Source organism: Camelina sativa, chromosome 4 (genome assembly GCF_000633955.1).
Source record: "Camelina sativa cultivar DH55 chromosome 4, Cs, whole genome shotgun sequence".
Taxonomy (NCBI): domain Eukaryota; kingdom Viridiplantae; phylum Streptophyta; class Magnoliopsida; order Brassicales; family Brassicaceae; genus Camelina; species Camelina sativa.
The window spans coordinates 17,826,761-17,842,441 of record NC_025688.1 but is presented as its reverse complement, the minus strand read 5'-3'; the positions used below and the strand labels follow the sequence as shown (position 1 = coordinate 17,842,441).

The 15,681-nt window shown below is 37.7% G+C and overlaps 2 protein-coding genes and 1 long non-coding RNA gene across 3 annotated transcripts in view; 2 read left to right on the top strand and 1 right to left on the bottom strand.

Annotated features, from left to right (window-relative positions):
- LOC109132606 lies at positions 7,239-7,607 on the top strand. Its single transcript, XR_002037621.1, has 3 exons — positions 7,239-7,325; positions 7,415-7,498; positions 7,590-7,607. It is a non-coding gene; the product is annotated as an uncharacterized LOC109132606 (long non-coding RNA).
- On the top strand, positions 13,236-14,634 carry LOC104780953 (GDP-mannose 4,6 dehydratase 2). The gene has a single exon (XM_010505499.2). It carries the CDS (start codon positions 13,284-13,286, stop codon positions 14,391-14,393), a length of 1,110 nt encoding a protein of 369 aa, XP_010503801.1. The 5' UTR covers positions 13,236-13,283; the 3' UTR covers positions 14,394-14,634.
- The window catches only part of LOC104780951 (kinesin-like protein KIN-7G), a 7,153-nt gene continuing 6,467 nt past the window's right edge, over positions 14,996-15,681 (bottom strand). Inside the window, exon 16 of the mRNA XM_010505498.2 lies at positions 14,996-15,125. The gene's annotated coding sequence lies outside the window, so the exon portion shown is untranslated. The remainder of the gene's footprint in view (positions 15,126-15,681) is intronic.

The following is a 15,681-nucleotide window of genomic DNA, read 5'->3' as shown; positions in this document are numbered from 1 at the left end:
ATGAGAAACCCCTAGAAAACAAACTGTCTCTTATTTACATTTCTTAATCAAGCAAGTTATACGTCACGCAGATTTTATCCATAGATGGGTGTCGGTACAAAAAGAGTTCAAAGCAAAAAGGGATCTGAGTTATAAACAGTTGCCAGAAGAAGTCAGAAGCTCAAGAGCATATTTGCGTTGACAAATGGATATGCCAGTAGAGTTTCGAGCAATTTCAAGATGCAAGAAATACTTCAAAGGACCAAACTCCCATAGCTTAAAACTCTGCTTCAAAGCTGCAGTTAACTGAGTCACACCTGATTTTGTGGTACTAGCAATAACTATGTCGTCAACGTAAACCAACACAGCAATGAAATCATCTCCAAAACTTTTAACAAACAAAGGCTGCAAATGGTTGTACTTTTCGACCTGGTTGAAAGAGTTGAACGTGCTTTTCAACCTTGTTCAGCTTTCTCCATTTAAGATAAAAATGTTTTCAACTCAAATTTATTGGGTCCCACTCTCTGGCTGGAAAATAGCATTTTTTGGCTGAAAATTGTTCAACCATAAAATAGGAGATGAACAGATTGAACCAGATGGAAAACTAAAAAAAAAAAAAAATTTATTCAATTTATATATTTGAATTAATATTTTTGGCTTTTTAAAAAATATCATTTAACAAAACAATATTCGAAATCTAGATTGTTATTTCAATAATCTAGGAAATTCAAAGATTTTGAGTTTAAAAATCTGTTTTTTTAAATTATATTTATAGTTTTTAATTATTATATATATATATATATATATATATATATATATATTTTTTGAAATATTGTAACAAACGAATCGTTCACCAACTTATATTTTTTTGTTTGCAAATTTTTTCACATTATTTAATGTTCAATATTAAAATAAATAATTTAAATTAGCATTATTTGTTAGGAATAAAAAATATTCTAGTACGCAAAATCAGCTCAATTTTAAACTCTTTCGAATAATTCATATTTTTATTGATTAAATCAAAACTAAATCTGATCGTATATATACATCGCTCATCACGATTTATCTTTAGAAAAAAATAATTATGAGCTAAACACCTTTCTTCATAAACAATTGTAGCCATGAGTGAAAGGTATATTTCTCTACGTATTTTGAAGTTTATTAGATTCAATAACTTGATTAGCTATCAAACATTATTCTAAGCTACTGTTAGTTTGTCGTTTCGTTTCGTTTCAATAACTTGTTTGTATTATGGTCGACAATAAACTCACACGAAACACTATTCTCTTGTCGTTTCAAGAACTTGTATCACTGTTCTTTTAGTTTGTGTAAATTGTTTATCAAGGTATAATATTGCAGTACAAAGACGTGTTATATTTGCTACAATGGGACTTCATAAGTTATTCGCAAGAATAAAGATAGTGATGTTTCATATGGGCAGCAAAATGTTAATGATGATGTGAATGATGATCAAGGTATTGGAGTGAAAGAAGAAACACACGATGAAAACTATATGAAGATCATCCGCGATCAAATTGCTGAGCAAATATGGTCTACAAGTCGACGTAGTTTTCGTCAGCAATGTTAGATTTTATTTTATATAATATTTTGTAATAAAATATTTCTTTTCCAAATAAGAATTAATAATATATTAGTTTTTTTTAAAAATATTTCTTATATTTAAATATATAATTTCAGATACTATTATAGATATATTATTAATATTATATTTTTGTATTCAGCTATTCAACTTAATGGTCACCATTTAGCATACTAATTTATTTCTCTGCAGCTTTTTCAACTCATTCAGTTTCTTCAGCTCATTTTGATGGTTCAACTTATTTTTATTCAGCCCATAGTTATTCAATCTATTCAGCTGGTTCAGTTTGTTAATCACCATTTGCAGCCAAAGTGTGATCTCCATGACACTTTGCAAAACCCAAGGACATAAGAGAAGTAGAAAACTTCAAGAACCATTTTCGAAAAGCTTGTTTGAGACCATAAATAGATTTCTTCAACCTACAAACAACATTCTTGGGCAAAGTGTCCCCTTTAATCTCAGCATACCCTTCTGGAAGTCGCATATATATATCTTCATCAAGATCACCATTCAAGAAAGCATTAGAAATGTCAAGTTGGTTGATGAAAGCAGGGAAGACAGTAAGAACATCATTCTTGGCCTTAAGCAAATAAATCCATGTTGCTCTAGAATGATCATCAAAAATGGTCAAAAAATATTTATAACCTTCAACTGTTTCCACTGTAAAGGGTCCCCAAACATCAATGTGTAACAACTCAAAAGTTGAGCTACAAATGTTGTTTTCTGATATAAAATATAACTTCTTCTGCTTTGCCAAGTGACATACATGACAATAAGCAGGCTTCTTATTCTTGTGTCATGTAGTTCCCAAAGCTTCAGAAATCACATCCAATCTTGAGTAAGAAGGGTGACAAAGTCTCTTGTGCCACATACCAATATCCACCACTGCATTTATTAAAGAAGCTTCTGTATCGAGCACATAGAGCTTGCCAATGCGACGACCTTTACCAATCATCACCCCCTTGGTAGGATCCTGTATTTCGCAACAAGAAGTGTCAAAAATCACCCGAGAACCAAGATCTGAAGTCAAAGAAATGATACTGATGAGACTCAATCTGAATTATAGGATAAACAAGACATTCATGAGGAGTAAATCTTTATTTAGACGAATCATTCCCACTCCATTGATCTTAACATGCTGTCCTGTTGGCATGTTCACAAAACTTTCCACAGAAGTATCCAAAGAGACAAAACTATTTCTGTCATGAGACACATGGTGAGTTGCACCAGAATCAATCACCCATGTGTCTGTGGACAGTGTAAGTTTCGAAGCAGCCAGAATACCAATAAAAGAGTATGTGTGAGTAGAGAATGAGATACCAGGGTGATCAAGTGGAGTCTGTGGAGTCTGTGGAGTTTGAGAAGTACTCGCAATAGCAGCAGGAATAGCTCCAGAAGATGTAGATTGTAGCTGAGAGCTAAAGAGAGCAATGATATTCTGTAGCTGATTAGGAGAAAGATTTCCAATCAAATTCTCCATGTTAGTTGAGGTCTTATCCGAAACTGGAGATAAAGAGACTTGAGCTGTAACTATCGGAGGTTTCTGAAACTTCTCATTGAATTTCCCTTTTGGAGTGAAGCCAGGAGGAAAACCATGTTTCCTGTAACACCGATCAACAATGTGTCCCACACGATTGCAAAAAGAGCATATCGGACGTCCTTTGTTTGGACCATTTTGGACATACATCACACCCGAGGAAAGTGGTGAAGAAGAAACCATCTGAGGTGCAACTTGTGAGACTTGAAAAGCTGTGGGAGCAGTGGGAATGGTGAACCCTTTCTGGCTGTCGTCTTGATCCAGGATATGGTATACCTCTACCAGAGGNTGTGTGAGTAGAGAATGAGATACCAGGGTGATCAAGTGGAGTCTGTGGAGTCTGTGGAGTTTGAGAAGTACTCGCAATAGCAGCAGGAATAGCTCCAGAAGATGTAGATTGTAGCTGAGAGCTAAAGAGAGCAATGATATTCTGTAGCTGATTAGGAGAAAGATTTCCAATCAAATTCTCCATGTTAGTTGAGGTCTTATCCGAAACTGGAGATAAAGAGACTTGAGCTGTAACTATCGGAGGTTTCTGAAACTTCTCATTGAATTTCCCTTTTGGAGTGAAGCCAGGAGGAAAACCATGTTTCCTGTAACACCGATCAACAATGTGTCCCACACGATTGCAAAAAGAGCATATCGGACGTCCTTTGTTTGGACCATTTTGGACATACATCACACCCGAGGAAAGTGGTGAAGAAGAAACCATCTGAGGTGCAACTTGTGAGACTTGAAAAGCTGTGGGAGCAGTGGGAATGGTGAACCCTTTCTGGCTGTCGTCTTGATCCAGGATATGGTATACCTCTACCAGAGGAGGTAACGCCTTCTTTGCAATGATCTGTCTGCGTACAATCGCATAAGATTCATTCAGACCAGCCAAGAATTTCACCATTTTGGCTCTCTCTGCCTTCTGTTGCAGACGAGCACCTTTCCCACAAACACAAGGATCATCTGGTTCCTCTGAACCATCCAACTGATTCCAGAGAGTTTTGAGACGAGTATAATACTCAGACAATGCATAGAACCTTGACGAAGGTCTTGGATCTCTTGAGTCAGATTAAAAGTGCGTGGGAGATTAGTCATATGGAAACGACCATAGAGATCTTTCCAAATATCTGTAGCATCATTCATACGCAAGATAATACGATAGATCTGAGGAGAAACAGAGTTCAATAACCACGACTTAACCATGCTATTGCATCTAGACCACAAATCAAAGTTAGGGTCTATAATCAAAGGCCTAGGCAAGCGTCCATCAACAAATTTTATCTTATTCTTAGCATCAAGAGAAATACGCATCGCAAAACTCCAGTCATCATAGTTCGTTTCGTCCAAACGAAGAGAAATGATACTCAAACCTGGATGATCTGCGCTGTGTAGATGGAACAGAGAGTGAGATGGATCAGCAAAGATCGGCGATGTGACAGCTCACGAAAGCCCGGAAACCTGAGGATCGGTTACTAAGAGAGTGATCGGAGCTGAATCATCAACATCGGAGTTTAACCTTTGTGATCTTCGAACAGCGGAGCTCGATTGAGATTTCGTTTTACCCATTTTTCGATTCGCACGAGATACGGTCACCATTGGAGCAAGAGATGAGCTCAGAAACGAAGAAAAATAAGTTCAACGAAAAAAAAGGATCAAAAATTTGAGGTGAATCTGAGCTTTGATGGCTCTGATACCATATTACAAACGAGAGAGAAGAAGTTTGTTAAAGATATTTTTCTCATTCATTTAACCAAAATAGCTGTACAATTTGTGTTATATACAAGTATGCTAAACCATATACTAAACCGGCTAACTTAACCAAAGTAAGCTAATCGCATATTTACATCTAACCCAATGGGATCACTAAATAAAACAACACTTGCTCAATCGCTTACTTAATTGTCCGTTTCACCATTGTCCCCGAATTGAACCTTTCTTATTAGCTAAAATAACTGGAAAGATAATTACATTCCGAATAGACTCCCAACGACCTTTTTAATATTTATATGCTTTTACTTTGGTGATATCTCAGTGTCAACACTACTCCTCGTTGAACAAGTGGCATCTTTGATCTTTTTAATTTGGTCTCTTCAAACTAATTGTACGATCATATCCTTTACGCCATTTCTCCTCGAGTGTTTTTTTTTAACATTGTATTGTGTGGTAATCTGTTGTTCCAGGCTAAAAGTTGTTTATTCGAACTGGGATGCACAGGTGTTATGTTAAAGTCAACACTGTTGGATATTGGTTTCGCCCCCAACATTTACAGAAATCCAAACAGAAGATCTTAGTATGTTTTGGGCCTGAAGTCTTGGATTTGGCCCATTAAGCCGCAAGGACAAAATCGTAATTTTACAAAGAGACAGAAGAAGCCCTAGGTCACTGGTCCACTATATATATCAGAGGTCATTGTCAGAGTGGAGGGAATGTTTTTTGGGCAATTAGAGAGAGAAAAGCAATAATTTTCGTATTAATTGCACTTAGCTCTTTGATTGTCATTTCCTGTAAACCCATCACTTCAATTTTTACGTTAATAAAAGGACCAGTTCCGATTTATCCCAAAGAATATTCGTATTATTTACATTGTCGATTTCATATATCAACAAACACTTTGCGTTGGATCAGTGGCATGTTTGTTGTTCCGTTGATCCCAATCATTTGTAGACTTGTAATCTGATCCCCATCAACTATATTCTTTACTATATATATGGTCGAACATGAAATAACTTCTTTCGAACCTAAGTCCTGTCCTGGATGCATAAGATAGTCCAACACAAGGTTTACAATTCACATTTGTTTGAAGCACCGAATTAGCTTACGGTATGCTCCAAACTCATCTCACCAAATCATTCACATCGACGAATGACCAGATCATACCCCACTCCACACACATTATTTTTGAGCATTCCAAGCACTGTCAACGTTACACTTCAAAAAATATGTGGGAAGAGGAGTTGAATATAATTATTCTAACTAACTTTTTTTAGTGATTTAGTAAAAATAATTGAACAAATGTCACATCAATCAAATTTTTGATTAAGTTCATTTAGGTATATAAATTCAAGAATATTGGAGGAGGGTTGCCAAATGATCACTTAGCTATGTTGTTGAAACTTGAAAGAATAAAAATTCAAGATAAATATAATAAGCATATCTTGACAAATCAATTGAAATTGAAAAAGAACTAGGATGAGATGTAGCATAACTAAGACCATTTGCAGTGGTGTTACTCACCCAGTTATTCACACAAATTTTTTTTATTAAAAAATAATAAAATAATATAAAAGAGAGAGAGAAGCAGGAAGAACGGTTCTCAAATTCCTTACAGAAGAAACGTTACTTAAAATAATCCTACACCTGTGAATTCTTTATTAGTTATTAAATAAAATATATATATATTTTTGTTTTGAGTAACTGGAAGAGTTCTCCCGTTGTAAATGCCCTAAGATTCCTAACACAAATCGTGGAGATTACATATTGTCCACCACTCCAACACGATTCACGAGGCTATATGTGTACAAAAAGGGTCAATTGTATCACTAAAATTGTATCAATAACTAATTATATGATATTAGTTTAAATTACTAATTACTTAAAATTGATCTAAATATTTTAATTTGACATCAATTGTAATAACTGATAGTATTATTGTTTTATGTGGCATTAGTTTATATAAAATCAATATCAGTTTGTATCTCTTTCAAAATATTGATACAAATATATGAATTTACATCACTAAAATAATCGATGTATTATTAATTTATATTAACATCACTTTAAAATGATACAAAAATTAACATCAATAAGTAAAATAAGTGATGCTAATATTGTTAAACTAATTTTGTAATTTAATTTTAGGATGATTATTTTACTTTTCTTTCATTGAATAATTGAAACATAGTTTGTTCAGTATAAACATGGATTAATATATAGTATCATTTTATTTATACTTTGATTGAATTTGCAAAAATGATACCATGCAGGAGGCCGATATGACACCTCACCTCTTCGGTAGGTTCCTCCAATACCTCAGTGTTTTACTGAAATTCAGACTGCAAGTAAATATAATTTTTGCTTGGTTTTAACTCTGCATTTCATATAAATGTTGTTTGATCAGATTTAGCTCCAAGATACAGAGACTCTGTTCGAGCAATAACACCTGGATTGCCTTTGTTTCTTTACAACTACACCACTCACCAGCTTCATGGCATCTTTGAGGTTTGTTCTCGTGCTTCTTCTTCTGTCGTAACAATGGTTTTTGATTCTGCCATTCACTAAATTATTCCATGACATGATTCCTTGTTCAGGCAACAACTTTTGGAGGTACTAGTATTGATGCTACTGCTTGGGAAGACAAAAAGTGCAAAGGAGAGTCAAGGTTCCCGGCTCAGGTGAAACTTAAATCACAGTGATTTTCATTGTTTTAGTCTTTATTTGATTATCTTGTACCAATTAAACTTCTTTCTATTAAATCGTAACAAGGTGAGGATCAGAGTGAGGAAAATATGCAAAGCCTTGGAAGAGGACTCCTTCAGGCCAGTTCTTCAGCACTATGATGGTCCAAAATTCTGCCTTGAGCTCTCTGTTCTTGAGGTGCGTGTCCATATACGTTATGGTGAATGTCAAAAACAAGAAAAATAAGTGCATATATAAATAGTGATTGAATTGTTACATCATATTATAAAGAGAAGAAAGCAAAAAGTCATGTCCTCTTTGAACGGTGATATTTAACCTTCTTCAAAACAAAAAGTCTATATTGTGTTTCATCATGTGGAATTGGAACCTTGAACTGGGACTGGAACAAAATTATTTAAGCTCTTGTGGAAGCATTATGATCATCATCAACTGATATAAGTAATGATCCTTTTACATATAGAGGTTTATTGAGACTTGATTATGTGTTGACTGTTATGTTTGTTGCAGACATTGGATCTGCTAGACCTCTGCGAACAAGCTGGTTCTGCATAAGCCGAAACAATCAACCTTGCAATGCCACGTTGCGTAGGGTTGAGTCGGATCCAAATGTATGTTTACTAAGAAGGGATGAGAGTATGTGTGGTCTTAAGCCAAGCAAAAGGGGGAAAAGGCTCTGCCGAATAAGCGACTAATCTCATTCGTGTCGTGTCTGATGTGTGAGTGTGTGTGTCTGTGTGTCTGTGTTTGTGAGAGATTCGATACTCTTTTGAAACAAAGATTCATGTAGAAGAAAATAGAGAGAAAGAGAGACTATAAACAGAGCCAAAAAAATGCTATGAGCTAGCTACCGTTTGTTGTGTTTGCTTGTGTAAGGAGAAAAAGAAAATTGTCCTAAATGACAAATTGACAAGTTTAACTATTAAGCATATGCGTCCTGATCTGACTGTACAATCTAACTTTGTAGTAGAGAGCTAAACCTGGTTCTGCTGCGTAGTATCCCGATCCGGATATATCTCACAAGTATTTAAAAAAAAACATTTTCAGATTTAGTGCTCTCATGAATTTCAACATGGTTATGTATATCTTGTTCCATGTTTTCTACAAGATTCATCACGCGAACGTATAACAGTCGACGTCGTTCACAGAAGATAGCTAGCAATGAGAGCGTAATTTTTGGGTTCTTTGATGGAAAAGGCGGAACCGACGTTGTGAAAGGCTAATAAGTCGACGTCGTTCCATATTAAAAAAAGTTACTCAATTATATTATTAACTTAAATAAAAATAAAAATTATTGCCATAACACTACGTAGTATGTATAATAATTGAAAAACCCTAGAAGTGCCCACCATCGATCTCTCCAAAAATCTCTCTGTCTCTTCTTCTCTCTTCCTCTCGAAGTGGTTTCAATGGATAATTGTAGTTGTCCTGCCCTCAAAGTACTGGTTCAAGGGGACTCCGTCCCACAGCAACCTCCCTCTCCTCCTCACCCAGATCATCTTCTTCCTTTGAATGAAAACTCTCCCATGATGACCTTCTATGACATAGGTTCATGTCCTGTTCCACCATCTACCTCTTGCCTGAAACTTAGAAATCATATAGACAGCTTACTGCCTAAGCTTGTCGGTTTTGCCGGCGTGTTGGACATGACTGTTTATCACAAGCCTGATTTTTTTGAAAAGAAGATAAATCAGCGGAGAGATCTGGTAAAAGGACGCATCACATTCATATCCGCTGAGCCTCCTTTAGAAGGAAAACGTAAGTAGTAACTCATATTTTCATTATCTTAGCTTCTCAAAATTAATAATCTACGTACTGTGTTTTTCATATCTTAGAGAAAAGGCCGGATCAGCTTATCAAGCAGTTGATGTATAAGTTTTTCCTCGAGAATCCCGAAATCCCTGTTCTTCTCATATCCAATGATGTCCGCTTTGCCTCTTGCCTTCGAGATTTGACTGCATCGAAGTATACCGCAATCCTCGCTCACGACAAGAACGCCGAGAAAGAATTGACTGGGGCGGTTGAGAAAACAATAGACTGGGAACTTCTCGCCAAGGGTGAACAAGGTGAGTTTATTTAAATCCTCCTGAAAATTTACTTACCAAGAATTCATGTGAGAAATTGTTATGATGATTAGGTAAGCCGTATCAGAACTATCTGATCGAGGAGGATGACACGGGTAAACGAGGTCCCCTGTATAAGGCAAGGGAACAAGAGAAGATGGCAAAGGAAGAAATACATAAGAAAAAGCTGATTGATATGGACAAAAAGTATTTTGATGCCACAGGTAAACAAGGTTAGTATCTAAAGGATCCTCTTTTACATTATTTTGCTAAATTGTAAATATTTCATTGAAAATGAAAAAAGTTTAGGTTACAATTCAAAGAATTGAAACCTATACATATGGTTTCATGGCAAAAAAAGTTTAAAACATGAAAGCATAATACGGTAATTAAACCAAGTTTTCGGTCCATTTACTCAACCAAGCCAAGAAGCTTTGGGAACAAGATGAAGCGATGACGTTTATAATGTCCTTCCCGAATGAGTTGCAAAAGGAGAAGGGCTGATGCAGATTGTAAGACACCTCAATACGACTAATAACTAGCTATAGAAATCTTTTGCAAAAGGCCAAAGACCAAGCCGTCAACGGTAAAACTCCAAAACATCGATCACAAACTCTCCCTGCGTTATGTGAGATTGTTTCTTCGTTTCAATCCATGAGCTTTCTCAGAACGGAACCTCACATGCCATAATGCAAAAGGTGCAAGTTCCCTCTAACCAAATTCATCCTCAAAGTCAGCAGCTCAGAGCAAAATAAAACCATTCAATACTACACCATAAGCCAATAGCCCTACTAGCTTCTCTATAGCACAAACAAGACGCAAGGAAGAGGCGAGTACGCAAAGCAGAGCAATCTTCAAACAATGGCAAAAACAATAGGAAGCCACAACATAAACATGCCTTGAACCAAACCAAATAAATTGGTATACCTACGGAGTTCTCAAAAGGAGAGAAAAGCAAGCTATCACCGATAACTAATTCCTCTACTTATCAAACACCACGGCAGCTACACAAAGGAGCATAAGACCAGCTAATTCGATGAGGAAGCTTAACCAGCAAGGAGAAAGCAAGCTCCTAATAATCCTGCTACTGTCCTCAAGCAGAAGATGCCGACAGAGACATCATTCTCCTAAGTCAAGACTCACGAAAAAGATGAGGTAAAACGCAACCAAATAGTAGCCATGCTCTGAAACCTATGTGAAGGAGAACCAGAAATGAGAGGCTGAGGCATCAGAGGCTCAAGAGAGTCGATGAACAACACCAACCAAGGCATCGAATCATCCACAAAGCCAAAGAAAGCCCCCCGAATCAAACTCCAACACACGAAATCGACACGAACGGAGTGGACAGAAGCTTCAAGCGTGTGGCAGTAAGCTGTCCTCAAAGCAAACAAACCGACACATAGAAACCCTTACCTCCGGCAGACACGAGCCGAAACGCGGCGGTTAGACCAAGATAGATCTTGGAAAAAGAATCCGAGCAAAGTGTACACGCTACACCACGACATAGCCAAGGGTAGCACACTCGACCGCCGGACACACCAGGAAGAAGGCGACCTGAAAACAGATCTACAAACACAGTTTGCTCTGCCGATTGAGATGCGAGGACCGGAAATCAGAGCCTCCACCTTGATCCACCGCCGTCTACAAGCAATGGAGGCAGAGACATGAGATTTTAGCCACCGAAAACGGCCGTCGCGCACGGCGGACCTTCGACACTCGCCACGAGAAAACAGAGCCGAATCAATTCACCGGCGTCTTCAAGTGCAGGGGTGGTTTTGGACCAAGTATCCTAGAGCCCTCTCACGGTGCCGGTCGTAACCGGACACCGGAGAGACAAGATGCGGCGGATTAGGGTTGTCGCAGGAAATTTCTTCGAGAGAGAAAACTTGGGTGCCATGTAATCTGATGTTCATCCTCTTTTACATTACATCAACATTAACTTAAATATCCAATTAACAAGTGTGCTGATGATTAAGGTACCCGGTATAAGGAGTGGGAAGAAAAGAAGAGGAAGAGGGATGAACGTGAGAGTCCGAATCAGAAGCGGAAGAAAGGTAAAAAACATGTAGAGGAAGAAGATGAAGGAATTGGAGGAGAGAGTGATGATTGAAGAATTTGATGATTGAATCTTAGTAGTAGTATCCTAGTACGTAGGACTAGTATATGTTATATTTCTGTCACTGAGTTTGTTTTTGTTTTTGAAGGACTAGAGACTCCACTAAGTTCATAAATTACTTTTGTTTTAACATGCAATGAACCAAACATAACAGTAGGAACGACGCTTGATAGAAATGGTACCATGCATCGACCACGTCACGAATATACTTACGAGAAGCTTATATACGAGAAGTAAGTATATATATTCTCTTGTTTTTATAACCACACAACAATCAATTGTCACACGTTTAGGTTTTGTCTATTAACTAGGATAAACGTATATAAGCCGAGAAATATTATAAAGCTTCTAATATGTGGAACAACTTCTTGTGGAGATCGAGTCGATTAATATCAATCCATGATCTCTTGCAACTTTAAGGGTGTGAATGGTTGCAGCGGTTGGGGCGAACAAATCTGTTTGCGGATTGGACCACTTTTTATTTACCATTCAGCAAATATAGTATGCAGTGGTGCGGTCCAAATAAAACAGAAACAAGACCGCTGCGGACCAACTGCGGACCGCTTTTGCATACAAATAGAGTTAGTCCGCAACGGTCTGTAGTCCGCCCCAAAAATAGAGTGGTCCAGATCGCAGACGGATTTGGCCGCCCTGGCCGCAATTACCATTCAAACCCTAAGTCTATTTGCCTCCACAATCCAACACACCAACACTGCTAAGCCTAAAAATGTATTCAATATATAATGTTTTTAAAAATCTTTTCAAATCAGTATAAATACTTAAAAGCTCTACTAAAATAGGAGTTATATTTAGCATTAAATTAATTAATAAAAACAGTCCGACTTCTTTATTCCTCAATACAAAAATATGACGGTTTTCTCTTTATTCCTCAATACAAAAATATGACGTTTTCATATTTTCTTAACGTATCAATTTTGGAATTTTCTTTGTTAAAACGTAATATTTAAATATCTAATTTGACTGTTTTCACAATTTTTTTTCTTTGTAATTATTATATTATATGTGATAAAAAAAATTAAAGTAATTTTGATTAACAATATTTTGGAAACTTTGCAAAAGATTTGAATTTATTGAAAATATATAGAATATTGAATAGTTTGCAAGAAAATTCTAATACTTGTGAAAACCAAAATATATTGATGGCTTTGACCACAAAATAAGTAAACCAATACTTTTCTTTTTGCAATTATTATGTGACAAAATAAAAGTTAAAATAGTTTTGACTAGCTGTTTTGGAAAATTTACAAATGATATGAATATATTGAAAAATATATAGAATATTGAATAGTTTGCAAGAAAATTCTATAAGTAATATATTGATGGCATTGACCACAAAATTAGTAAACCATTAACGTGTTAGACAGAAACAAGGAAAAATATCTCAAATCAGTCAATAATGAAATCAAAGACCCAACAGATTTACCAAAATAGCCTTATCACAAATTGACCAAAACACCCCTTCGTCTTCAACCTCTCTGACTCCTATTTAAATCCAACTAAACTCAACAGCTCGATTCAACGCAGAGCTCTCTCTCTGAATCCAGATCTGAAAAACCCAAAACAATGGCGTCAGAAAACAACGGATCCAGTTCCGAAGCCGTCACCGCCGTTGAAATGCCGCCTTCTCAGCCGAGGAAGGTAGCTCTGATCACCGGAATCACCGGCCAAGACGGATCGTATCTGACGGAGTTCCTTCTCAAAAAAGGCTACGAAGTCCACGGGCTGATCCGTCGATCGTCCAATTTCAACACCCAGCGGATCAACCACATCTACATCGATCCACACAATGTCGACAAAGCTCTGATGAAGCTCCACTACGCTGATCTCACCGACGCTTCGTCCCTTCGCCGTTGGCTCGATGTGATCAAGCCCGACGAGGTCTACAACCTAGCTGCTCAATCTCACGTCGCTGTCTCCTTCGAGATCCCTGATTACACAGCCGATGTAGTCGCCACCGGTGCTCTCCGTCTCCTTGAAGCCGTCAGATCTTACACCATCGACAGTGGCCGGACCATCAAGTACTACCAAGCCGGATCTTCGGAGATGTTCGGGTCAACTCCTCCTCCACAATCTGAGTCGACGCCGTTTCATCCCAGATCTCCTTACGCAGTTTCCAAATGCGCTGCTCATTGGTACACTGTGAATTACCGGGAAGCGTACGGTCTCTTCGCCTGTAACGGAATCTTGTTCAATCACGAGTCACCGCGCCGTGGTGAGAACTTCGTGACCAGGAAGATCACAAGAGCCTTGGGAAGGATCAAGGTTGGTCTGCAGAGGAAGCTCTTCCTTGGGAATTTGCAGGCGGCAAGGGACTGGGGATTCGCAGGGGACTATGTGGAGGCAATGTGGTTGATGCTGCAGCAAGAGAAGCCAGACGATTACGTTGTTGCAACAGAGGAAGCACATACAGTGGAAGAGTTTCTTGAGGTGTCATTTGGGTACTTGGGACTCAATTGGAGAGACCATGTTGAGATTGACCAGAGGTACTTTAGGCCAGCTGAAGTGGATAACCTCAAAGGAGATGCTAGCAAGGCAAAGGAAGTGTTGGGGTGGACACCACAAGTAGGGTTTGAGAAGCTTGTGAAGATGATGGTTGATGAAGATCTTGAGCTTGCTAAGAGGGAGAAAGTGCTTGCTGATGCTGGTTACATGGATGCTCAGCAGCAACCTTGATTTGATCAACAATATACAAAGAGGAGGGAGGGGTTTTACATTAATCAGTTACATTTCGTTTTTTGCTTTGATGATTATTTGTTGTTTTTTTCTTTTTTCGATGTTTTAGTTTCTTTGTTGCTTTTTTTTAAGTTATCCAATTTGCTTTCCCCTCAATGAGTTGAGGATATAGCGCAGTGAATTTTGTATGAAAGGGCGAAAAAGAATCTTATAAAACAGTATTGTTACCTCTCTTCTTCTATTCATGAATCTCTCTCTAACCGAACTTTAAACAGAAACGACTCTTTTAGTCTACCCTTGGAACTGGCTCTTAATCTACAAAACACAAACATTGCTTAGATATATCACTTACACAGAACATGAAGCATTTGACAGAGAAAGGGATATACAAAGGGCAGGTTCAAGGCGAGGCATTTGAGAGAAAGTGTGAAGCATTCTTAGTTCAATGAAAATGTGACACACAAGTAACTGCATGGACTTTGCAACCGGAAGATAAACACAAGAGCTTTCCTCAGTGAGATGTCTGCGTTACGACTTTAGTATCACCTGACTCTAAATAGTTAGAGGGCACAAACATATTTTATATGATTTTTGCCATTTGCCATTTTAGACTTGGTATTGCTCAATCTCAGTCTCAGACCCAAATCAATTTACATTTGTGAATGTACTACTTACAGAAGGCACACCACTTTCAATTTAGTGCTCAAGAATGAATCACTTGGATTTTTGATATTTTAATTACAAATTAGAGAGCGACAAAACACTGCGTTTCCAAAGGCTAGATTTCTTAGGACGGGGTCTAAGTGAGAAGTTGAGGCCAAACATTTCCTTGGACGCCAAATCCATGTCCACGAACCCCATGAGCTTTCCCACAACGGAGGCACTCTCTCGGACATGATCCATGTCTTTGCTCTCTGACCAGAGACGATGTGCCAGTTGGAGCCGCCTGTGCTTTGTGTTCAGCCCAATGCCCCATCTCAAGAACACGTTCTCTCTCTCTTCTTTCGCCAGTTTCTTCTGCATCAGCTGACTCAGCTTGTACCTCTCCCTGTTCAACGCCCTCAGGCTATTTTGTTTCACGGCCCAAACAGTTAAAAAAAAGTAGAATACATTCTTGATCTAAACAGTCAAATAAAGGTAATGTGCTTTTGGGTGAATATACTGTATATACCTGGACATTGATGTTAGGGTGCGTCCATTTTCAATGGCTTTGCTATTGTGGGTAAAGGTTTCTCTGATGTACTTGAGCCTGCGGAGTTCAACCTCCATGTACAAGCAATCTTTCTGA

Excerpts from the sequence above, each read along its gene's own strand:
- LOC104780953 (XM_010505499.2), top strand. The coding sequence starts at position 13,284 with ATGGCGTCAGAAAACAACGGATCCAGTTCCGAAGCCGTCACCGCCGTT.